The 26126-nt window shown below is 44.6% G+C and overlaps 1 protein-coding gene across 5 annotated transcripts in view; it reads right to left on the reverse strand.

The window, feature by feature from the left end:
- Positions 1–26126, reverse strand: part of scara3 (scavenger receptor class A, member 3) — a 98136-nt gene that overhangs the window by 46052 nt on the left and 25958 nt on the right. For 4 of the 5 annotated variants that reach the window (XM_085997397.1, XM_085997395.1, XM_085997396.1 and 1 more), the window contains exon 6: positions 17150–18196. In XM_085997397.1, the coding sequence (XP_085853523.1) occupies positions 17150–18196 (1047 nt within the window). Of the gene's footprint in view, positions 1–12583; positions 13067–17149; positions 18197–26126 lie in introns of those variants that run through there. The other variant, XM_085997398.1, reaches the window with a different exon arrangement.

The following is a 26126-nucleotide window of genomic DNA, read 5'->3' on the forward strand; positions in this document are numbered from 1 at the left end:
TGCGAAGAATAGTAGGTAGCCTGAGGATTGGGAGAGTTTCAGAAGCTAGCAAAGGATGACCAAAAAATTGGTAAGAAGGGAAAAAATAGAATATGAGAGAAAACTAGCAAGAAATATAAAATAGATTGTAAGAGCTTCTACAAGTATGTAAAAAGGAAGAGAGTAGCAAAAATAAACGTTGGTCCCTTAGAGGCTGAGACCGGAGAAATTATTATGGGAAATAAGGAAATGACAGAAACGTTGAACAAATATTTTGTATCTGTCTTCACAGTAGAAGACACAAAAAGCATACCAAAAATGGTGGGGAACCAAGGGTCTAATGAGGGTGAGGAACTTAACGTAATTAATAGAAGTAGAGAAAAAGTGCTAGATAAACTAATGGGACTAAAAGCCGACAAATCCCCTGGGCCTGAAGGCCTACATCTTGGGTTCAAAATTCCCTAGATTGCTAAATGGGACAGATTTCAAACAGATCTGGCAACTCAAAACTGGGCATCCATGAGGCGCTGTGGGCCATCAGCAGCAGCAGAATTGTATTCAACCACAATCTGTAACCTCATGGCCCGGCATATCCCTCACTCTACCATTACGATCAAGCTGGGAGATCAATCCTGGTTTATCGAAGAGTGCAGGAGAGCATGCCGGGAACAGCACCAGGCATACCGAAAAATGAGGTGCCAACCTGGTGAGGCTACAACACAGGACTACTTGCATGCCAAACAACGGAAGCAACATGCGATAGACAGAGCTAAGCGATCTCACAACCATCGGATCAAATCAAAACTCTGCAGTCCTGCCACATCCAGTCGTGAGTGGTGGTGGACAATTAAACAGTTAACAGGAGGAGGAGGCTCCAAAAATATCCCCATCCTCAATGATGGTGGAGCCCAGCACGTGAGTGCAAAAGACAAGGCTGAAGCATTTGCAACTATCTTCAGCCAGAAGTGCCGAGTGGATGATCCATCTCGGCCTCCTCCTGAGGTCCCCAGCATCACAGATGCCAGTCTTCAGCCCATTCAATTCACTCCACGTGATGTCAAGAAACGGCTGAAGACATTGGATACTGCAAAGGCTATGGGCCCTGACAACATTCCGGCAATAGTACTGAAGACTTGTGCTCCAGAACTAGCTGCGCCCCTAGCCAAGCTGTTCCAGTACAGCTACAACACTGGCATCTACCCGGCAATGTGGAAAATTGCCCAAGTATGTCCTGTCTACAAAAAGCAGGACAAATCCGACCCGGCCAATTACCGTCCCATCAGTCTACTCTCAATCATCAGCAAAGTGATGGAAGGTGTCGTCGACAGTGCTATCAAGCGGCACTTACTCAGCAATAATCTGCTAACTGACGCCCAGTTTGGGTTCCGCCAGGGCCACTCAGCTCCTGACCTCATTACAGCCTTGGTCCAAACATGGACAAAAGAGCTGAACTCAAGGGGCAGCATTTAATCGAGTGTGGCATCAAGGAGCCCTAGCAAAACTGAAGTCAATGGGAATCAAGGGGAAAACTCTCCATTGGTTGGAATCATACCTAGCACAAAGGAAGTTGGCTGTGGTTGTTGGAGGGCATTCATCTCAATCACATGACATCACTGCAGGAGTTCCTCAGGGTAGTGTCCTAGGCCCAACCATCTTCAGCTGTTTCATCAATGACCTTCCCTCCATCATAAGGTCAGAAGTGGGGATGTTCGCTGATGATTGCACACTGTTCAGCACCATTCGAGACTCGTCAGATACTGACGCAGTCCGTGCCCATATGCAGCAAGACCTGGACAACATTCAGACTTGGGCTGACAAGTGGCAAGTAACATTCGCACCACACAAGTGCCAGGCAATGACCATCTCCAACAAGCGAGACTCTAACCATCTCCCCTTGACATTCAATGGCATTACCATCGCTGAATCCCCCACTATCAACATCCTGGGGGGTTACCATTGATCAGAAACTGAACTGGACCAGCCATATAAATACTGTGGCTACAAGAGCAGGCCAGAGACTGGGAATTCTGCGGCGAGTGTCTCACCTCCTGACTCCCCAAAGCCTTTCCACCATCTACAAGGCACAAGTCAGGAGTGTGATGGAATACTCACCACTTGCCTGGATGAGTGCAGCTCCAACAACACTCAAGAAGCTCGACACCATTCAGGATAAAGCAGCCCCCTTGATTGGCACTCCATCCACCACCTTCAACATTCACTCCCTCCACCACCGGCGCACTGTGGCTGCAGTGTGTACCATCTACAAGATGCACTGCAGCAACTCGCCAAGGCTCCTTCAACAGCACCTTCCAAGCCCGCGACCTCTGCCACTTAGAAGGACAAGGGCAGCAGACGCATGGGAACATCACCACCTACAAGTTCCCCTCCAAGCCACACACCATCCTGACTTGGACCTGTATCGCCGTTCCTTCACTGTCGCTGGGCCAAAACCCTGGAACACCCTTCCTAACAGCATTGTGGGTGTACCTACACCATATGGACTGCAGCGGTTCAAGAAGGCGGCTCACCACCATCTTCTCAAGGGCAATTAGGGATGGGCACTAAATGCAGGCCTAGCCAGCCAGCGACGCCCACATCCCATCAATGAATTTTTAAAAAAGATTCTAAAATGGTCCCAGTGGATTGGAAGATAGCAAATGTAACACGGCTATTCAAGAAAGGAGGGAGAGAGAAAAAAGGGAACTACAGGCCAGTTAGCCTGACATCAGTCGTCGGGAAAATGCTGGAATCTATTGTTAAGGAAGTGGCATCAGGGCACTTAGAAAATCATAACATGATTAGGCAGAGTCAACATGGTTTTATGAAAGGGAAATTGTGTTTGACAAATTTATTAGAGTTTTTTGAGGCTGTAACTAGCAGGGTAGATAAAGGGAAACCAGTAAATGTAGTATATTTGGATTTTCAAAAGGCATTCGATAAAGTGCCACATAAAAGGTTATTACACAGGATAAGGGCTCATGGGATTGGGGGTAATATAGTAGCATGGATAGAGGAATGGTTAACGGTCAGAAAACAGAGTAGGGATAAACGGGTCTTTTTCAGGTTGGCAGGCTGTGACTAGTGGGGTGCCGCAAGGATCAGCCATTTACAATCTATAGTAATAACCTAGATGAAGGGACCGAGTGCAATGTATCCAAGTTTGCTGACGATACAAAGCTAGGTGGGACAGTAAGCTGTGAGGAGAACAAGAGTCTGCAAAGGGATATAGATAGACTAAGTGAGTGGGCAGTAAGGTGGCAGATGGAGTATAATGTAGGGAAATGTGAGGTTATTCACTTTGGTAGGAAGAATAGAAAAACAGAATAGATTTGGGTGGCCTCGTGCAAGAAACACAGAAAGCTAGCATGCAGGTACAGCAAGCTATAAGGAAGGCAAATGGCATGTTGGCCTTTATTGCAAGGGGATTGGAGTATAAGAGTAAGGAAGTCTTGCTACAATTGTACAGGGCCTTGGTGAGACCACACCTGGGGTACTGTGCACAGTTTTGGTCTCCTTATCTAAGGAAGGATATACTTGCCTTGGAGGCAGCGCAACAAAGGTTCACTAGATTGATTCCTGGGATGAGAGGGCTGTCCTATGATGAGAGATTGTGTAGAATGGGCCTATACTCTCTGGAGTTTAGAAGAATGAGAGGTGATCTCATTGAAATATACAAGATCCTGAAGGGGATTGACAGGGTAGATGTTGAGAGGTTGTTTCCCTTGACTGGAGTGTCTAGAACTAGGGGGCATAGTCTCAGGATAAGGAGTAGGCAATTTAAGACCGAGAGGAGGAGGACTTTCTTCACTCAGAAGGTTGTGAATCTTTGGAATTATCTGCTCCAGAGGGCTGTGGATGCTGAGTCTTTGAGTATATTCAAGGCTGAGACAGATAGATTTTTGGACTCTAGGGGAATCAAGGGATATGGGGATCGGGCGGGAAAGTGAGTTGAGGTCGATGATCAGCCATGATCTTATTGAATGGCGGAGCAGGCTCGAGGGGCCGTATGGCCTACTCCTGCTCCCATTTTTTAATGTTCTTAAAAGTACTGTGGCCATCCTTTCCCACTAACAGGTAAGAAAGCAGCTGAGTACTGAGTATTGATTGCCATATTTCCCACGAGATGGACCCCTCAATTGCCGCTGTGTTCTCGCTTTGCTTTCATTGGCAACTTTCAGGAAGCCCAGGAAACCCATGGACGCGACGGTAAATTCAAAAATCTCTGTGTAAAAAGCACACTAATTGACTGATTAACATGTTAATTGACTACCTGTCTCTCCCGAGACAGTTACGCCCACGCAGCCCAACATGCTCGAGTGAAGTGAGGAAGTCGGCGGGTTGGAGCCGGCTTCCCAACGTGCTGTCATTTTCCCCGGTTTTAACCCCCATGCCCCCAATCCCACCACCCTGCCCCGCCCCACACCCAAACCCCCAACCCCACCACCCTGCCCCGCCCCACACCCAAACCCCCAACCCCACCACCCTGCCCCGCCCCGCCCACAACCCCCAACGCCACCACCCTGCCCCGCCCACAACCCCCAAACACACCTACCCTGCCCCGCCCACAACCACCAAACCCCCAACCCCACCACCCTGACCCGCCCCGCACCCAAACCCCCAACCCCACCACCCTGCCCCACCCCACACCCAAACCCACAACACTACCACCCTGTCCCACCCCACACCCAAACCCCCAACCCCACCACCCTGCCCCACCCACACCCAAACCCCCAACCCCACTGTAATGATCAATAACATGTCATTCTATAGTGGACACTAGGTGGAGCCGTAGAGCTGTGTAAAGCTGTATATAGCTGTATGTACATAAGATTACACTACACAGCTGTATGTATATTAAGACTACATTACCCATGAGGCACTAGGCTACCCACAAGGCAGCAGTCAAGATGGATGCCTCTACAGATACTGTACCTAGTCCACATGTGCTCAATAAAGTGTCTAGCAAAAGCTAGCTGTGTTCATAATAAGAATGTCTATTTATTAATGAACATAAGATGGTACCAGGATTGGTGAAGATCTGCTGAAAATTGTGAAAAGCGACATGGAGAATTTGAAGCCACCAGAGCGTTTGAAACTCACAGGAAATATCGACTACAATTGGCAGACTTTTAAACAACAATTCGAACTCTACATTGCAGCCATCGGATTCGGTACGAAGCCAGACGCAAGGAAGATAGCGTTGCTGCTTACGGTTGCAGGCCCACAGGCAATAGAGGTATTTAATACATTTGTATTTAATCCAGAGGAGAAGAGAAAAATTAGAAGATGTGCTAAAAAAATTTGATGCACATTGCTCTCCCAAAAAGAATGAGACCTATGAAAGATACATCTTCCGTTCTCGGACACAGCAGCAAAATGAGACTTTTGATAGCTTTATAACTGATCTGAAACTGAAAGCACAGACATGTAATTTCTCTGAGCTCAAAGCATCCATGATTCGTGACCAGATTGTGTTTGGTATTCATGATAAAAAAGTCAGGGAACGTCTGTTGAGAGAAACCGAACTAAATTTGGAAAATGCGGTGAAAATATGCCAAGCCAGCGAGCTAGCTCGAAAGCACGCGAAGACTTTCAGTGAAATCAATAATGATGCGATTGTAATGAGTGATAATGCTGCTGTCGGTGCTGTGTCCTACAAGGGGAAGAAACGTGGGCAGAACAGAAATGAAAAGCAATCGGAGGATGAAATTTTTAATTGTAAACGCTGTGGTTACAAACACCAGTTAAGACAATGCCCAGCGTTTGGAAAAATGTGCACAAAGTCTAATGGAAAGAATCACTTTGCCAAACAATGCTTTTCAAAAGTAAAAACAAAGAAAGGGCAACGAGTTAATGTGATTGAGGACACTGATTTAAGTGAGACATTTTTTGTAGGAATGGTGTCATGTGACAATATCAAAAAGGATACAGAAAATGTGCAGCCCTCAGAAATGGACAATGCTGAACATAAAGTTAATGCAGTAAAAGAGGACAAATGGATGATCCCACTGCAGGTAAATGGAGCATTAGTTACCTTGAAACTAGACACTGGGGCAAAAGCAAACTTAATCAGTATGAGTGACATTAACAATATGAAAGAAAAGCCCAAAATACAGAAAAAGTCAGTACTACTGAAGGACTATAATGGACAGAAAATAGATAGCTTAAGTGTATGCAGAGTTAAAGTGACAGTCAAAGACAAAGTGCATCATCTCATGTTTTCTGTTGTGGCTGAAAGACTTGATTCACTACTGGGTGACAAAGCTTGTGAGGACTTAGAACTGGTCAAGAGAGTTTACCGTATAAACTGTGCCATAAGCAGACCAGATGACTCGGTGGATTCTGTAGTGAATAATTTCCAGGATGTGTTCAAAGGATTTGGAGTTCTACCATTCACTTACAAGATCCAGCTAAAGGAGGATGCTCAGCCAGTGGTACATGCTCCACGAAGAGTTCCAGCACCCCTGCGTGACTGGCTCAAGAATGAACTGGACAGAATGACCACACTAGGAGTCATCAGGAAAGTCGAAGAGCCAACAGACTGGGTTAACTCCATGGTATGTGTAAAGAAAAAGAACAATGATCTAAGAATATGCATGGATCCAAAGGACTTAAATGCAAACATAAAACGTGAACACTACCAGATTCCCAAGCGAGAAGAAATCACCAGTGAAATGTCAGGTGCCAGATACTTTACAAAGCTCGATGCCTCACAAGGATTTTGGCAACTAAAACTGGATGAAGAGAGCACCAAATACTGTACCTTCAACACACCATTTGGCAGGTATTGTTTCCTCAGAATGCCTTTCGGGATAATATCTGCATCTGAAATCTTTCATAGAGCGATGGAACACATAATTGAAGGTCTGGAAGGAGTTCGGGTCTATGTTGATGACATCATCATCTGGGGCTCCACACTGAAAGAACACAATGAGAGACTGACTAAAGTGCTACAGAGCATACGCCGGAATGGACTGAAGCTCAACAAAGCCAAGTGTCAGTTTGGCGTCCAGGGAGTCACTTTCCTAGGAGATAATCTATCTGGTAAAGGAATAGAGCCAGATATGGAAAAAGTAAACGCCACACTCAAAATGCCCCGACCCACTGACAAAAAAGGAGTGCTACGCATCATGGGGATGATAAACTTCATTGGAAAGTTCATTCCTAACTTGTCAGCCAAGACAGCCTGTCTGTGAGACCTGCTACATAAAACAAATGAGTTTGCATGGACCAAAAGACATGAACAAGAGTGGATAAACCTCAAAACAGTGCTGACAACCACACCTGTACTCACCTTCTTTGACCCAACAAAAGAATCAAAGTGTCAACGGATGCATCAAAAGATGGCCTAGGTGCGGTCTTGCTACAAGCAGAGGGTGAAGATTGGAAGCCTGTTGCCTATGCCTCCAGGTCTATGACTGATACTGAGTGTCGATACGCCCAGATTGAAAAGGAATGTCTAGGCTTGGTAGTTGGACTAGAAAAGTTTCATGGCTACATATATGGACTTCCCACCTTCACAGTTGAGACAGACCACAGCCCTCTGGTTGCCATCATAAAAAAAACCTGAATGAGATGTCTCCAAGGATTCAACAACTCATGATGAAGCTGCAAAGATATGACTTTGAACTGATCTACACACCAGGCAAATACATAGTGTTAGCAGATGCACTATCCCGAGCACCCACAATGAGTCATGTGAGCTCTACTGAAGAAGACGTGGATGTTCATGTGAGTATGGTCACTGCTGCGCTGCCCGTGGCAGACACAAAATCAAAGCAAATAGCAGAAGAAACAGTAAAAGATACAGTATTACAAACAGTAATAGAGAACATTCATCATGGTTGGCCAAAAGGTTCCTGTCCAAAATATTTTCACATAAGGTCAGAATTGAGTGTCGCAAGTGGACTATTACTAAAACAGAACAGAATAGTCATTCCACAGGCTCTATGTCAAGACATGCTCAAAAGGATTCATGAGGGACACCTCGGAATTGAAAAATGCAAAGGGAGGGCAAGAGACACTGTTTATTGGCCTGGCATAAATAAGGACATTGAGAACATGATAGGCAAATGTGAGACATGTCAGAAACACCAAAACAAACAAGCAAAGGAACCAATGATAGTAGCTGACATACCAACAGCACCATGGCAAAAGGTTGGTATGGACCTTTTTCATTTAAATGGTAAAGACTATCTAATAGTGATTGACTACTATTCTAACTATCCTGAGATGGCGCTGCTCTCAAGCACCACAGTGTCATAGTGCATGTGAAATCCCTCTTCGCCAGACATGGAATTCCCAGGATTGCCGTTAGCGACAATGGTCCGTGCTTCAACTGTAAGGAGTGGCAACAGTTTGCAGCACATTATGACTTTCAGCACATCACATCCAGTCCTTTGTATGCTCAGTCAAATGGTAAGGCAGAGAAAGGTGTTCAAGTTCTCAAGCAGCTACTGAAGAAAGCGACAGAAAGCAAGTCTGATCCTTATCTCGCCCTGCTGAGCTACCGAGCCTCACCTTTAGACTGTGGTTCTTCACCTGCTGAACTACTAATGGGTCGCAAGTTGCGCACCACGCTACCCTGCTGTGCAAAAGAACAGCAAAGTGAGGAACTGAGACAGAGACTTCAACTGTTAAAGCTGAAACAGAAATCATATTATGACAAGTCATACAAAACTCTAAAACCATTGACAAGGGATGATGTTGTCAGGATTGAGGATCCAGATGCATGGAACAGGAAAGCTACAGTTCTTGAGGAAGTAGGACCAAGGTCATACACTGTTAGAACTGAGGAAGGACAGATTCTCAGGAGGAACCGCCGTTCCCTCCTAAAAACACAAGAGACTATTCAAGACCAGATTGATGACAATGCCGCAACTGCATCTTGTCATTCACCGCCAGAACAATCTCATGAAGACACATCAGACTTACCAGTGTTGAGAAGATCCACACGTGAAGTAAAAAAGCCTGATAGACTTAATCTTTGAGTACAATGTAAAGCTTTGAAAATGTGTTGACTGTTTTGAAAATGTTTATGTTTATAGAGCACTAACAAAAGTGTTACTGATATTATCTTTATTGTTTTCTTGAAAGTTGATTGATATTGATTTTGTTAAACCTCAAAGGGGGATGTAATGATCAATAACATGTAATTTTATAGTGGACACTCGGTGGAGCCGTAGAGCTGTGTAGAGCTGTATATAGCTGTATGTATATAAGACTACGCTACCCAGCTGTATGTATATTAAGACTACATTACCCATGAGGCACTAGGCTACCCACAAGGCAGCAGTCAAGATGGATGCCTCTACAGATACTGGCCTAGAAATTGGGTTTTGGCTTAGCCAGGGCTTTAGCGCCGGAAGTTAGTGCCGGCGCTAAGTCCCCTACGCGCGGCAAAAATTCAGTGGCGCCGCGCCCAAACGGCTGCCGGCGCTACTGAAGGGTCTTTGCGGCGGTACATCGGCGCTAACTGCCGTTTCGCGCCGCAATTCCGGCGCTGCGGCACCCGATGCGGTGCGGCAGGCTGGGGACGTGCAGGCCTCCTCCTCCCGTTAAGGAGGAGCTGCCTGCACCCGGCCGCGGCCCGCGCAAATCAGCTTAAAAATGAGCCCGGCACCTCGGACAAGTGCCGGGCTTGCATCTGTTCCGGGGGGGGGGGGGGGTGGGGAGAAGTCCGGGGAGGGAGCTGCGGGCAGGCGGCCGGCGGGAAAGTGGCCGGCCGCCGCGGGGCCTTTAATGCGCTGGCGCAAACTGGAGTAAGGCACCTCTGCCAGAACGTTGCTTGCGGCTGCCACGGGCGAGGCGGCCGCAACTCAATTTCGGAGTTCGGGCGGGTTACCACGGCAACCGGGACGCTGCGCACACCGATGACGTCATCGGTGCCGGCGCAGCGCTACCGGTGCAACGCCGATTTAGGGCCCCAGGGAATTTTTAAACTGGCCATAACTCTGGCGCTAGTCCCTCTAGCGCCTCAAAAGCGGCGCTAAGGCTAGTGAATTTCTAGGCCACTGTACCTAGTCCACATGTGCTCAATAAAGTGTCTAGCAAAAGCTAGCTGTGTTCATAATAAGAATGTCTATTTATTAATGAACATAAGACCCACCACCCTGCCCCGCCCCGCACCCAAACCCCCAACCCGCCCCACACCGCACCCAAACCCCCAACCCCACCACCCTGCCCCACCCCACACCCCACCACCCTGCCCCGCCCACAACCCCCAAACCCCCAACCCCACCACCCTGCACCGCCCACACCCAAACCCCCAACCTCACCACCCTGCCCCGCACCCAAACCCCCAACCCCACCACCCTGCCCCGCCCTGCACCCAAACCCACACGGACCCCCATGTTAAAATTCCTCTCAGTGTTTCAGGTCGATGACCTTTCTCATTAACTCTGTTTCTCTCGCCACAGATGCTAACAGACCTGCTGAGCATTTCCAGCATTTTCTGTTTTTATTTCGAATTTCCAACATCCGCAGTATTTTGCTTTTGCTAACTACTGACATTAGTTCAATAAATATTTAGTTTTTGCCAAAAAGTACAAATACCTTGAAACACAGGGTGGATCGGGCAACTGAAAGAGGTAAATCTACAACTATACCAACTCAACAAAAAAAACACCCCATTGTCAGCTCATCAGACATAAATCTAAGGCTCCAAAGTGCACAATTTTAAGGGAGATTCCAAGGATTTGTAAAAGAGTCAAATTTGGTATCAATACTGGGCCAAATCTAACTATCTCTCTTCCTGAGTAGTACATGCCACACTGTTGTATAATAAAGCACAGCTGTTAAATGTCAGAGGGGAAGATTTCTAAAAAAAAATGGTTTACAATTTTACACAGCCTAACCAAAAGAACTCGTAGCCAAGAATGGATACAGCCTTATTAACTCTATTCTGTATTAAGGGCACTGGGGAAATCTTCACCCAATGTCTACTGAAACACCATCTGAAATGTAACGTCATGGACCAGAAGATCCATGAAAAATCAGGTAAATCAAGTTTATTGTTTTAAACATCTGCTTGCAAAAGGTTTGCTTGGAAAAACTGCTGACGTAAAAAGACACAGGTGGTTCAGTCCTCTCAGAGGAACTACAGTAGTTGCTGTCCTGGCCAATCTTTCTTCAATGTTTCTGTCAAGGATAGTGTTTAGTCTGAATGCAAAGCAGTAAACATCACCCCTATCTAAAAGGGATTGAATCAGACCCTATAACTACAGGCCAGTATCCCTACTGTTAACCATGTCAAAGCTTATGGAAACCTTAAATGAATAAAAGATGTTGCAACATCTCAGTTGTAATAACTTGACATCTGGTCATCAATTTGGTCATCACAGCCACTTAAGTCTCAACCTAATGGTCTAGAAATTGAAGGGTTTCTTTGATGCGGCTATAACTTACAGCAATAGTCTTTCATAGGTCTAGGACCTTTAATAGGACATGACATCATACGCTCACTGAGAAGCTAGTCTTTTGTGGTTGTTCTGGCAGGCTGCTGAACTGGATCAATGACTTCCTTAGAGAATAATCTTAAAGTAAACGACCTTTTGCAATACTTTTTAAATATATTTAATAACACATAGTTCCCAATCTTCTAAAAGATCTGCTCATTATGATAAAGATAATTCATTTGCACTGTAATGATTGCATCATTTTGTTCAAGTACTTTTTATTCTAGCAAATGACTGTACAATTCAAAACAATTTCTCAATTGACAGTATTTTTAAGGTTTGTTTGAGTTTCTTGCCCCTTTGTCAGTAGTGTATTCGGTCAACTCCCTCCCCCTTCCTAAACATACAGTCAGGGAGAACATTTTAAGGATAATAGAAGATTATCTTTGGCATTGCCAGCAGTGAGTCAGAGGATTTGCGGCCTTTTAACAATAGGGATGCTTACACCACGTAGGGGAGAACATTTGGGTCACTAATTTACAACAGTGAAGCCTTATTAGAAATCCTGGAGTTAGCGCAAATCCATGTGTGCGTACCTGGAATGTGTCAACACCACATGCCTATGGGAGTGGAATTTCAGCCCCATCTAAGTAATTTTCATGGCTCTAAAGAACTTTGTGTGCAGGCTCCCAATGTCATTTGATCAGCCCAGCTGGTTTTGTCTGCACTGAGCCCAGAAGGCCTCAGGACTCTATAGAGGCTGAAACACATTGGGTGGCTTCCATTGTATTATCACTACTACAGCAATGGGCCAGATATTACAGTCAGCGGCGAACAAACAGCTATTCTTCCACTTGTCCATAGATTTTCTATGGGATTTTGCACTGGAAGTTCCTATCAGACAACCATCCAAAAAGTGCAGCGCCCTCTAAAGGGGATCTAGGACCTGTGTGAACAGGGCAAGCAACTGCGTATTTCCTTAACCAATAAGATTGAAAAATCATTAATGAGCAGCGCAGAGTCTGAACCAGGAAGTGTCAGTTACAATAGTGAATTCAATGTCAAATCAGGTACTGAAAGCAAATAGAGAGAGAAAGAAAGATGGGATTAAGAGAGAGAGATAAAAGAGACAGAAAGAAAAAGGAGAAAAATACTTTAAAATGTTAAATCTCCAATAATTTTAAAATCTAAAGGAATGAGACTCCACACTTGTAATAGTTAATTTTCAGTGCCAGAGAGGTTGTTTTGCAGTAATTAAGACTTATCACACCATTAAAAGGTTACTTACACTGGAATGGGCAAGCCCTAACTTTTCCTGGCAAGTTTAATTCGTATATATCGGGTTAAGTACAGCAACTTCATGCTGTTCCATGTGTTTCAATGCAAAGTCTCTGGGTGAGATACCAGTATCATGTAGCTTCTGGAGGAGCAGGGCATCTCGGACAACAACTTCCTGATTTTGTGTTTAACTGCGCATGTGCAGTCACCGGAAGTTGCTGTTCAATTTACTCTTTAATAACAATGAGTACTGTTATCCTTACCATTATTTCTACTGCAAAATCCAGCCCAAAGTCTTTCAGTTTCATGAGTCCATCCTTCGTGGTGTACCTCATGGGATCCTGCAATTTGGAGTTCTTGCTTCTGATTGGCTCAGGTTGAAAATAAACTGGGGAACTGCATTCACCATCCAGCTTTAAATCAAAATAATCTTATGTTCAGTTCAAAAGAACTATGGCCCAGAAATTTGGGTCTCCACGGGTGAGTACGCACTGGGTACTCACCCGTAGGCCCAACGAAAGTGCCGGTTTCGTGCATGCACTGCGCATGCACGGGAAACCGGAACTTCCGTTCCCTTAAAGGAAGGGGTTCAGAGGTCGAACGCGTACGCCGGAGAGACAGCGCGTACGCCTGGAACTTACATTTTTTTCCAGGTTTCTCCGGGAGGGTAAGTCTCCAACAGTTACACTTTTAAAAAGCAGGCGCAAGGCCTGCAACTACACCCCTGGGATACGCAAGCACTGCGCGCCGGAAGTTGGAGGAGGCCCAGGATTGGAATCCCACGCGGGCCCACAGCACAATGGCCGGCGCGCTAGGTAAGTGCAGGTCGGAGGCTTGCACCCGCGGGAAGCCTCCGACCCGAATTTCTAAGCCTATATGATTCAGACATTTTAAAATGACGTGATCAATTTTAATACAATGCTATATAAGAGCTAACTGCTGAAGCAGAACTTTCTAAATTACAATAGTGCTCAGCATCTGCTTAGCATTGCTGAGGTGTCCTTTACCACAGAGTCGGCTCAGGTGATGACACATTGTAATCCTCATTTTTGTTTTAAGGACACTGTATGCAATCACATCCCAGATCAAAGAAAGCCTTTTAGTTTCCACAGACAAACTGGTAGGAGTCTGGTATTTTAAAATTAAGGGGAAGAGCAAGAGAACTGAATCTAGTTTGTAAACATCTTTTATAATTATATACACAAGCTTAAAAAGAACAAAATTCCTATATTTGTAACAGTGATGTCAGGGACTAGGTGTTGTGTTGAACTTGCACACTGACTTGTTGCAAAATAAGCTTTTTGTTACACTTCTGATTTCTGTGTGGTCCTAAGTGTAATAATTCTTACTCCAACTTACAATTCAAAAGAAGTGCATGTGTGTGTCGTGATGTCCCTACTGGTCAACTTGAATCGTCTGACTTCAATTTCCTTTGTACTGTCCGAGTTGTTTGCCTAATCTTGCACATTCTCTAAAGAGCAGATCGGCTTGCTCTTCACCAGCCCCAGCACGAGACATGAGCAGTATATTGGGTGTCAGTAGTAGTACTCTCGCCTCTGAGTCAAAAGGCTGTGGATTTAAGCCCTACTGCAGAGATCTGAGCACAAAAATCTAGGCTGGCACTTCTGTGCAGTACTGAGGGAGTGCTGTCTTTCGGATGAGATGTTAGAGGGCAGATGAGGCCTCAGTTTAAGATGGACATAAAAAATCCCATACAACATTTATCCCTCAGCCAACATAACTAAAACAGATGATCTGGTCATTTATTTCATTGTTGTTTGTGGGAGCTTTCTGTGCGCAAATTGGTTGTCGCACTTCCTGCATTACAACAGTGCCTACACTTCAAAAGTACTTAATTGGCTATAAAATGCTTTGAGATGTCCTGAGATCATGAAAGGTGCTACACAAATGCAAGTCTTTCTTTATCCGAAGTGTGGTGCTCTGTCCAGCTCCAGAAATTCTTACTCCAGGCATGATTCACGCAATCTCTGATGCAGGTCGTGTCCACCTGGGTACTGGCCCGGACTCCCATACAATTTCAGCACCATGATAGTTTTCAGCTGTCTTAGAGGGGGTTTAAAAAACGTTCCCACCTGATGCCATCGGTTGCAGCACTAGCCAAATGCCAGTGATACTCCCGACGTGCCCCCCACCCCACCCGCCCCCAATGGCTGCCCAAGTTGCTCCCACATGTGACCCCTCCCAGATCATAGTTCAATCAGGTCACCAATGCCGGTTCCTCTGCACTTCCACCAGTGGAGCAAGGCCAAGGATTTTTGTCCCCGATGTGGTTATGATAATAAGAGTCTAAACTGTTACAATAATTGATTCAGCTCAGCACCACTGAAGTTGTCAGTTACTTAATCTGCTACTTACTGCCAAATAAAGTTCTATTATTTGACTTAATGTTTCAACGGTGTGACCTTCATATAGATTATGGTTTACTTCTGAAACTTCAAAAGTAGCTCTATTGTAAAGTTAGCAAGTATCTTGGACTCTATCAGCCAACTTGTTTAGAAGTAGGAATCTGTGGTTTGCGATCTAGAAGTTCCTGCTGACAATATTCCTCATTTCCTCCACTTGCTTTGTGTGCTCATTTACAGACTTCCAACACATTCATTGGAAAGAAAAGATAAGAGTAGTACATATCTAAATGTGCACTGACATTATAGTGGAGGCACTTTTTTCAAATCTATGCAAATTTATGCATATGTTTAAACGATAGCCATGGGAGTCTGTATTTGGAAAGTCAGTATGCAAAGATATTTTTTGTTTATGTAAACTCGGCTGCCCGTGTCCTAACACGCACCAAGTCCCGTTCGCCCATCTCTCCTGTGCTCACTGACCTACATTGGCTCCCGGTTAAACAGAGCCTCGATTTCAAAATTCTCATCCTTGTTTTCAAATCCCTCCATGGCCTCGCCCCTTCCTGTAATCTCCTTCAGCCCCACAACCCCCCAATATATCTGCGCTCCTCTAATTCTGCCCTCGAGCATCCCTGATTATAATCGCTCAACCTTTGGTGGCCGTGTCTTCTGTTGCCTAGGTCCTAAGCTCTGGAATTCTATGCCTAAGCCTCTCCACCTCTCTCTCCTCCTTTAAGACACTCCTTAAAACCTACCTCTTTGACCAAGCTTTTGGTCACCTGCCCTAATTTATCGTTATGTGGCTCGGTGTCAAATTTTTTGTCTTTTAATACTCCTTGGGACGTTTTACTACGTTAAAGACGCTGTATAAATACAAGTTGTTGTTGTATTTTCATAGTTATGACAATCGAAAAACTGAATTACATTGGAATCATGTTATATGCACTATGTAGGGAGAGAGATAAACAAGTTGGTTGTAAACACATTTGATCCTGGCAGAAATGATAAAACAGGAAGTGATCAGGACTTAGTGGCGATCTGCTTTTGGCAGACTTACACGCATACAAATTCGTATGCATTTGTATATTGCTAAATTATCAACTGAAAAATAAAAATAATTCTAAGCATGTTCTTTCCAACATTTTTGGCTATGTACATCCCCACAGCCACTTACTTCATTAAGGATACTCAGGCCATGAAATTCGTCTTGGGCATTGGTGCAAAACGGGCGGTATCAGATCAGCCGCCTGTTACACACAGCGCCTGATGTTCAGTTACATTGACTGCAACAGAACTGAATTATCAGGGGAAGCGTAAAACAGGCAGCCGAACTTATACTGCTCGTTTTGCACCACCACCAGGCCTTGGCGTTAAAGGCAAATACACGGGGAGCAGTGACTGCAAATAGATGTGCTGTAAATCCATGGCAGAGTGTGAAGAAATTTATATAGCACCTTTAACATAGTAAAACATCCCATGATGCTTCACAGGAGCAACCTTAAAAGGTGAGATAGAGAGGCGGAGAGGTTTAGGGAGGGAATTCCAGAGTTTGGGGTCTAAGTAGCTGAAGGCACGGCCGCCAATGGTGCAGTGAATAAAATCTGGGATGTGCAGGAGGCCAGAATATCCAGAATTTTGATCATCAATAAATCTTGGGGCAAAAAAATGGGTCAACATCCTCCAAAATTAAAAACACAAAAAAGATTTAACTGTCACAAGTTCAAAGTTCAAGTCCATTTTCAAACATGTTCCAAATAAGCAGGTCTACATTTAAGTATTGACTTTGCCAACCTAGAACATCTTATACGGCCAATTTGAGTGCAGTGAGAAAATCAGGAAATCGTTCCTGTGACAATTTCCATCTTGTTACTATGTATATTATAATATTAGGATGATGAAGCTTTCACGCGGTTTGTGCGAGAGCACTTAAGGCCAGTTTGTAATTCCATCAGAAGAGGATACTAATAATACAAGTGGGTAGACATCCAATGAATGCAATTGCTACTCAACTTTCTGGCCCCCAATTATCTGTTCTACTCTGGCACCACCAGGAATAGTGACTAGAAACATAACCACACAATCACAATGCTCTATTCTGATTTTTTTTTTAAGAAAATAAAAGTTGCTCACCTCTCAAAATTGTGAAGTTTTTGATTGCCTCTCCATGTTGTGCATCGATCATTTTCATTTCTTCCATTAAAACAGCAAGTTTGCTTATTTCTCCATTTAGTGTTGCACTCAAGAGATTATAGCGCTGCCTTAACATATCAGTGGTGCTCTGAATAATGGTCAGAGAATTGTTGAGATAGTAAAGTTCTTCTGAATGTGCTCCAAGCCCACTTGCACAAGATGCCCTCACATCACTGATATATTTTATCATACTGTGAACATGGTTGTTTGTGGCATTGATGTTGGCCAGTATGGTGTTAATTTCAGTTTCATGGGAAACCATTCGCCCCATGATGGTTTCGAACCTCTCAGCAGTCCTATTTTCGTAATATTTTGCATGATAAATAATGTCCTGAATATTTTCTTCATGGTCATCAAGGAAGGTAGATATATTGTCGAACTGCTCATGCACAGCCAGTAGTTGCAAGCTTAAGTCGTGCATGACCTCAGAATTCTGTGAGATCCTCTGGAGTGTGGTGGCCAGAATACTCTGAATACTTTTCACCACATCATTCATCTTACTCACTGAAGCCCTTAACACTCCAAACACTTTTGTAGAGTTCTGCCAGTCTGTCACTATCTTCTGTAATATTAAGGTTTCCTCATCAGTTTTTCTTTGAATTTCTTCAAGCCACAAAGAATTTTGGTTACTGGTGAAGTTAATGTGTTGTACACCAATCCTTATTTTGTACTGGTCCTGGGACAGTCTCCTCATAAACTCATCGAGTTCCTTTACAAGTACTTGCAAGCCATTTATTTGCACTGAAAAACGTTCCACTGTTTGGTTGATCTGTTCAATAGACATTGAATAATGGGTAACCTCCTTATTGATTTTTCTGTTGTCAGATGAAAGTGTTAGATGGTTTTGGACAGTCTCATCCAACACAGGTTCTTGTGCCAAAAGTAGCTGCTGAATCTGTTCAAACTCTTTCTGCAAGTCAATGATTTCTTGTGAAAACTGGGAAACTTCATGGCACGACGAGCAATTCTTGCTTATGGATTTTTGATCTGGGGGGTGGGGTGGGGAATAAAAAAATGTTATTTTGCTTCAGTATTTTCTCTGTTTTAGTTTTCTTTATTGAATTTGTCCTCCTGGTTGCCTGCTTCCCATAATGCTTGTAATTCATAAGATTATTTGTGTCCTCATAGAAAAGTAAAGATGAAATCAAAATCTTACAAATACATAAAAGGACTTTTATGATAAAGTCATTTATGATGGAAAAAAAAGTGGCCGTTACTTCCAGGGACCTGAAAACTCACGGTTGGTGCAAAAATAAAGATCAACAAGGAATAGCCAATAATACCAAAGCTAAACTAGTAGCATGTCAACAGAGAGAATAAAACCTAGCTATTTGCTATAGGACCACTTCTTTGCCAAACTGTTTTTTGTGTTCATATTTGAAGAGGTATCATTGATATAATTGGTGTAAAAGGGCCATAGTTATATATGGTTTAAAACAAACATGGCCACAGTAAATAATAATTCTAAAAGGTCGAAGAGCGTTAAAAAAACAAGCCTGAAGGCTTTGTGTCTTAATGCAAGGAGCATTCGTAATAAGGTGAATGAATTAGCAGCGCAAATAGAGGTAAATGAATATGATATGATTGGAATTACGGAAACATGGCTCCAGGGGGACCAAGGCTGAGAACTCAACATCCAGGGGTATTCAATATTCAGGAAAGATAGGCAAAAAGGAAAAGGAGGTGGGGTAGCATTGCTGGTTAAAGAGGGGATTAACACAATTGTAAGGAAAGATATTGGCTCAGATGATGTGGAATCTATATGGGTAGAACTAAGAAATACCAAAGGGCAGAAAACATTAGTGGGAGTGGTGTATAGACCCCCAAACAGTAATGCAGAGGTTGGGGATGGCATTAAAAGGGAAATTAGAGAAGCGTGCAATAGGGGCACAGCAGTCATCATGGGTGACTTTAATCTACATAGAGATTGGGCTAACCAAATTAGTGACAATACTGTGGAGGAGGAATTCCTGGAGTGTATACGGGATGGTTTCCTGGACCAATATGTCGTGGAACCAACTAGGGATCAGGCCATTTTAGACTGGGTATTATGCAATGAGAAAGGATTAATTAGCAATCTTGTTGTGCGAGGCCCCTTGGGTCGGAGCGATCATAATATGATAGAATTCTTCATTAAGATGGAGAGTGAAGTAGTTGACTCAGAGACTCAGGTCCTGAATTTAAATAAAGGGAACTATGATGGTATGAGCCGCGAGTTGGGTAGGATTGATTGGGTAATGTCACTCAAAGGGTTGACGGTGGATAGGCAATGGCAAACATTCAAAGATCGCATGGATGAACTGCAGAATTTGTTTATCCCAGTTTGGCATAAAAATAAATCAAAAAAGGTGACTCAACCGTGGCTAACAAGGGAAATTAGGGATAACATAAGATCAAAAGAGAGGACATATAAATTGGCCAAAAAAAGCAGCAAACCTGAGGATTGGGAGCAGTTTAGGATTCAACAAAGGAGGACAAAGGGATTAATTAAGAGGGGGAAAATAGATTATGAAAGTAAGCTTGCAGGGAACATAAAAACTGACTGTAAATGCTTTTATAGATATGTGAAGAGAAAAAGATTGGTGAAGTCAAGCGTAGGTCCCTTACAGTCAGAATCAGGGGAATTTATAATGGGGAACAAAGAAATGGTAGACCAATTAAATACATATTTTGGTTCTGTCTTCACAAAGGAGGACACATATAACCTCCCAGAGATGTCGGGGAATATAGGGACTAATGAGAGGGAGGAACTGAAACAAATCAGTATTTGTAGGGAAATGGTTTTGGGGAAGTTGTTGGGACTGAAAGCCGATAAATCCCCAGGGCCCGATAATCTACATCCTAGGGTACTTAAGGAAGTGGCCCTGGAGACAGTAGATGCACTGCTGGTCATCTTCCAGAACTCGATAGACTCTGGAACAGTACCCATGGATTGGAGGGTAGCTAATGTTACCCCGCTATTCAAAAAAGGTGGTAGAAAAAAAGCGGGGAATTATAGACCGGTAAGGCTGACATCGGTAGTGGGGAAAATGCTAGAGTCCATTATAAAAGATGTAATAGCAGAGCACTTGGATAGCAGTGACGGGATCGGACAAAGTCAACATGGATTTACAAAGGGTAAATCGTGCTTGACTAATCTACTGGAATTTTTTGAGGATGTAACTGGTAAAATAGATAAGGGAGAACCAGTGGATGTGGTGTATTTGGACTTTCAGAAGGCTTTCGATAAGGTCCCGCATAAGAGATTAGCTTGCAAAATTAAGGCACATGGGATTGGGGGCAAGGTATTGACTTGGATAGAGAACTGGTTGGCAGATAGAAAGCAAAGAGTTGGAATAAACGGGTCGTTTCCCGAGTGGCAGGCAGTGACTAGTGGGGCACCGCAAGGATTGGTCCTAGGACCCCAGCTGTTCACAATATATATTAATGATCCGGACGAGGGAATTGGATGTAGTATCTCCAAATTTGCAGACGACACAAAGCTGAGTGGGAGGGTATGCTGTGAGGAGGATGTCGTGAAACTCCAGCACAATTTGGACAGGTTGGGTGATTGGGCAGATACATGGCAAATGCACTATAATGTGGATAAATGTGAGGTTATCCACTTTGGTGGCAAAAACAGGAAGGCAGATTATTATTTGAATGGCAATAGATTGGGAAAAGGGGAAGTGCAAAGAGACCTGGGTGTTCTTGTGCACCAGTCGCTGAAGGTAAGCATGCAGGTGCAGCAGGCGGTTAAGAAGGCAAATGGTATGTTGGCCTTCGTAGCAAGAGGGTTCGAGTACAGGAACAAGGATGTCTTGCTGCAGTTGTGCAGGGCCTTGGTGAGACCACATCTTGAGTATTGTGTGCAGTTTTGGTCACCTTATCTGAGGAAGGATGTTCTTGCCATGGAGAGAGTGCAGCGAAGATTCACCAGGCTGATACCTGGGATGGCAGGAATGACGTATGAGGAGAGATTGTGTCGATTGGGCTTGTACTCACTGGAGTTTAGAACATTGAGAGGGGATCTCATCGAAACCTATAAAATTCTGTCAGGCCTGGGCAGACTAGATGCAGGAAGGATGTTCCCGATGGCCAGGGAGTCCAGAACTCGGGGTCATAGTCTAAGGATAAGGGGTAAGACATTTAGGACTGAGATGAGGGGGAATTTCTTCACCCAGAGTGGTGAACCTGTGGAATTCTCTGCCACAGAGGGCAGTAGAGGCCAATTCATTAAATATATTCAAGAAGGAGTTAGACATTTTTCTTAAGGCTAAAGGGATCAAGGGATATGGGGAGAAGGCAGGGACAGGGTACTGAATTTGGATGATCAGCCATGATCTCATTAAATGGCAGAACAGGCTCGAGGGGCCGAATGGCCTACTCCTGCTCCTATCTTCTATGTTTCTATGTCTATGTTTCTATGGGACAGGAAAGTCCTCAGAGCTGCTCTGCTACTGTAAATTTGTCCTAAGTGCAGCAGCAACCTCCTTTCCACCGCACTTCTGCCAAAGTTGCAGCAGCAGAATGGGAGCAGCTGCGAGAAACATTCCCGGCCATGCTTTTTTAAAATCGAGTATCCACAAGTGAATTCTCCTATACTTGCTATTGGGTCTCTTTCACAAATGATTTCTACATGAGCAACATTTTTGGAAGAAACTGAAAATGCAGATCTATTTAATTTTGATTTAATGTATTTAAATAGTCTTAAACTGCAACTTAAAAAAAAAAACTCTCCCTCTTAGGTAGGAACTTCTAGTAAGGCATGGCTCCAAAGGCACAAGCAGTCCACTGATACCTGGCCATTTTTCATGAGTGGACAGGTTTGATAGCCCATTTGATACTAGAAGGGGCACACTCAAGACAGATCCTGTACTCACCAATGTCCACACAAATATACTTCCAACAAATGTCACCAGATTGTAGTAAAGAGTGGGTAACCTGGTTGATACTTTTCCTCACTTGTCCAGCATTCCAATACCCCCACTGCCTCCCAACTGAGATCAACGGACTCATCACAGCAACAAATATATTAAGGATATACCGCTAACAAGTATCAAAGTACAGAAAACAATTTTCTCCTCAATGTTATATTCATTTAGTTGTTTACACACAAGATGAATGCTCACAGTGGAAAGCATGTATCACCAAGTCAAAAGCAAACCATTGTTTCACTTTTCAAATTAACTGAAGTGTACATGTGCAGACAGTAAATTCATCCCTAACTACAATAATTTGGAGACGGCTGCACTCCATTCCGAAAGGCATAGAAATCCAATGAAAAATATATTGCGCAGTCAACATTGCTTGAATTAGTTCTTACTTGTACTTAGAACAGGGTCTCCTTTTGTATAATGAAATCACATTCTCGTTTACAGCACCAGTCCTTGTCCTGATTCTAACCAGTGTGCTTACTCCACACCACCCATGCATAAACACAAAATGTACACAAACCTCAGGAGAAATTGCCTCTTATATGGGTATACAGATCGGCTGTAATGGGCTACAACTTCAGGCAACTTGAACAATACTGGTGAGTTTTCCATTCCATTGCTCAATATTTAAATTATTAATATTCTGCCAATAAGGTTTACAACTTAATATCAGAGGCCAGTATTCATGTTATCAACAATCCTTTGGAACACTGATCGCTTGCAAATACCCAGTAACAACCCATAATAGCATGATCATTTCATTGTTGATGTGTTGAGATGTTGCTCATTCCATAGATAGCTAAATCCATAGGTTGGTTCTACTGGAGGTAAGTGGGAGGAACTTTAGATGCTTGTCCATTTGAGTAGGCTCAGTGAGAGGCTGTTTCTCCAAATTGTTGTAGTTAGGGGTGAACAGTGTCTGCAGTGATTTTTTGTACAGCTGTTTTGAGGCTATGTCAACTTTTTTTGAAGCTATTAATAGTTTTATAAGTTGCCATAGATACAGCTATAATCAGCTGTAGTGGTTATTATTGGACTAGTAAACCAGATGTCTGGATGGATGATTCAGAGAACGTGAATTCAAATCCCACCATGGTAGTTTGAGCATTTAAATTGAGCTTAAAAAAAATTGCCATCAGTAAAAGCGACCATGACGCTGTGAGATTGTTGTGAAAACCCAGCTGGTTCAATAATGTCCTTTCAGGAATGAAAACTGCAGTTCTTACCCAGTCTGGTCTATATGTGGCTCCACTCCCACAACAATGTGGCTGACTCTTAACTGCCCTCCAAACCAAATTTATAAATCAAACCATCCAATATTACATACCAAAGCCCACTAATCACCTGTGTGCATTCCCTTAGTGCCTGTCTTCCGTGTCCCTTTGCATGTCCTAGTGCTCCTACGCAGTGCTACCCCAGTGGTTGCAGCATGGCTTGTGGAAGGCTGCTGACTTTCAGTGGGGGAGACTGCAGATGACCTTGGAGTACGACCTCGAGCAGCTTTGGACCTAGAAGGCCCGGCTTCGGACTGCACTATCTCGGCATGGGGCGGCAGCAGTCAAGGCTGGCTGGCTGACAGGCAACAGCAAGGGCACTGGCGAGTGGCAATGGTGGGAGGACGAATGTTGTCATCCTGAGAGAGGACAGCAGGTTCCTGCTCCATAGAGCCACTGCCACTCCCCCAGGGTGGCGCCTCAACATTCCTAGTAATCTGTTGGAGGACAGATTGCTGGACTGCTGTGACACGCTGCAAGCCCCTTTCAACACTGATAACCGCAGCCACGATGGCAGCAGTCTGAGCTTCCACTACAGCACCCAGACGTTGGATGGCTTCTGCTTGTGCTGCAATGGAAGCTGAGACATCAGCCATCAGATGCTGCATCATGGTTGGGTCCACAATTGCGCTAATGAAGTTGGCCATCACTTCCATGCTGGAGAAGATGGGGCTCCAAGCTCTGCGCAAAGCCCTGTGCAAGGTTGCTGCCTGACTCCTCCAAGCTCCTTGACATTGCATGCAGGCTTTCTGGCAGGCCTGCCAATGCACCAAGCATTGCATTATGCATACCCATCAGCGTTCTTCTGTAGGCCGCCGCATCAAATTCCTCATCAGAGTCCTCTGCAGTAGAACTCCTGCGCGACCTCGCCCTCCGGGGTGCTGGTACCTGCGCTACCCTTGTCCCCTGCCCTGGCCACAGGCCACTCGTGTCCGGTGTCTCACCATGTGCAGATCCCACGTCTAACCTATCCTCTAAAGTACACGGAGTATCAGTATTTGAGCTGGTGGCTGCGAGTGTGAAATCGAGTGATGGTGCTGTGTCTTCAGCATCACTGCCTCCTTCCTCTTCCAGCTCTTCCTCTCCTACCACTGCCTGGCCAGGTTGCAGTTCTTGGCTGGCTATCTGAAAGGAGAAAGGCACAAGGTTAGGGTCAATGTGAGGGGACAGGGGGAAAGCATGCTTATACCATCTGGAGCCTGTAAATCAGAAGAGATTGTGGGATGAGGGGGAAGTGGGGTGTGAGAAGGAGGATTAGGTATGAGGATACCGTCATCTTCAACTGTTTCAGCCCCACCACTGGCCATGGGCTCAGCGATGGCCGCTCCAATGATCTCCAGCACCGTCTCCTCCATGGGAGTTAGGTCATGCAGGCATGCCGGTCCCACGGCGGGTATCCCTTGCTGCTTCCAGTTATGAGCCACCTTGTCCTGCAAGAGAGAGGGAAGTATATCAGCGAGTGTGGTGCAATGTGTTTGGGTGATGTGGCTGTCATGGTTGAATAGCTGGCAGTGTGTGCAAGCTGTGAGATGTGGGTGTGAGGCTTGCAGTAGTGCTGAGTGTGTGAGGGCGAGGTGAAGCTATGAATGTGAGGTACGAGTCATGATTGAGATTGTTGGTAGGTTAGTGAAGATGGGGGGTTGAAATGAGCAATATCTGAGCCTAGTGGTTCAGTTGTAAGGATATGGCATGTGAAGATGAATTCACTGACCTTGACCACTTGTGGTCATTAAATGAGGTCATTAAACTTCCTGCGGCACTGCACCAGGTCCTCGGGGCTACACTGCTGGCATTGACTGCGATGGCTATCTGCTCAAATTGCCTTTTCAGTTTGTCTGGAGGGCCTCCTGTGGATAGAAGACATCTCTCCTGCTGTCCTCCTCCTGCACCAAGGCCTCCAAGTGTTGCGTCGGAAAATCTTGGAGGGCACTCTCTCTCTGTTGTGCCATTAGCACATCTTCTTCCTGCTCAGAATGTCTTCCCCAACCACTTCCAGCACCTCCTCCAGCCAGAATGCACCTCCCCTTTAAGAGGTGCAGGCTGGCTTTAAGTAGTGCAGGCTAGGTTTAAGTGGTGCTGGCCTCGCACGAACTTGGGCCCCCTGCTGAGGCGTGCAGCCACTCAACAGTGCATCAGCACAGGGGCTGCAGGCTACAATCATTTAAATTAGCAGGCAGCACAAAGTTTTTGCGCTGCCTCCATCAGACTCAACGGGCGCGGACTAATCGCGCATCGAGATATCCGCGCCCATTTTCGGGGCTTTCAAATTTAGCCCCCTCATACTTGAAGATGCTTTTCACTGGTATTTTAATGTTTCCCTACCATTTAGCTGGCATCCCGATTGAAGACACTTATTTCCTCATAATCTTCAATTCTAGTTAGGCTGTAGTGCTGATCTAAGCTTCAGAATGCTCATAGTCTCCTAAAGCCAACTCTGCTACCCATCAACTCGGTCTGACACAATGGCAATTCTAATATGGCTACAGGTCCTCTTTAGCCCATTTCATCTTTATCTGTGATTTCTGGCAGACTTGCTGCTCCATATCCCTCTGGACTTTCACCAATGATCTGCCATGCTGTGAAACATTGACCAAGCTGGGATTCAGCAATTTTCTCTGTCTTTTTCTTGTTCTCCAGTAAGAAAAGGAAAGGGAATGCTATTGGGAAGCAGGGTTATCCCAGCATCTATGCAGTAAGTGAAATCATCCTTAGAACTAATTAATGAAC

Source organism: Somniosus microcephalus, chromosome 9 (genome assembly GCF_052327205.1).
Source record: "Somniosus microcephalus isolate GS21.2 chromosome 9, FLI_Smic_1.0, whole genome shotgun sequence".
In the NCBI taxonomy this organism is placed as follows: Eukaryota; Metazoa; Chordata; class Chondrichthyes; order Squaliformes; family Somniosidae; genus Somniosus; species Somniosus microcephalus.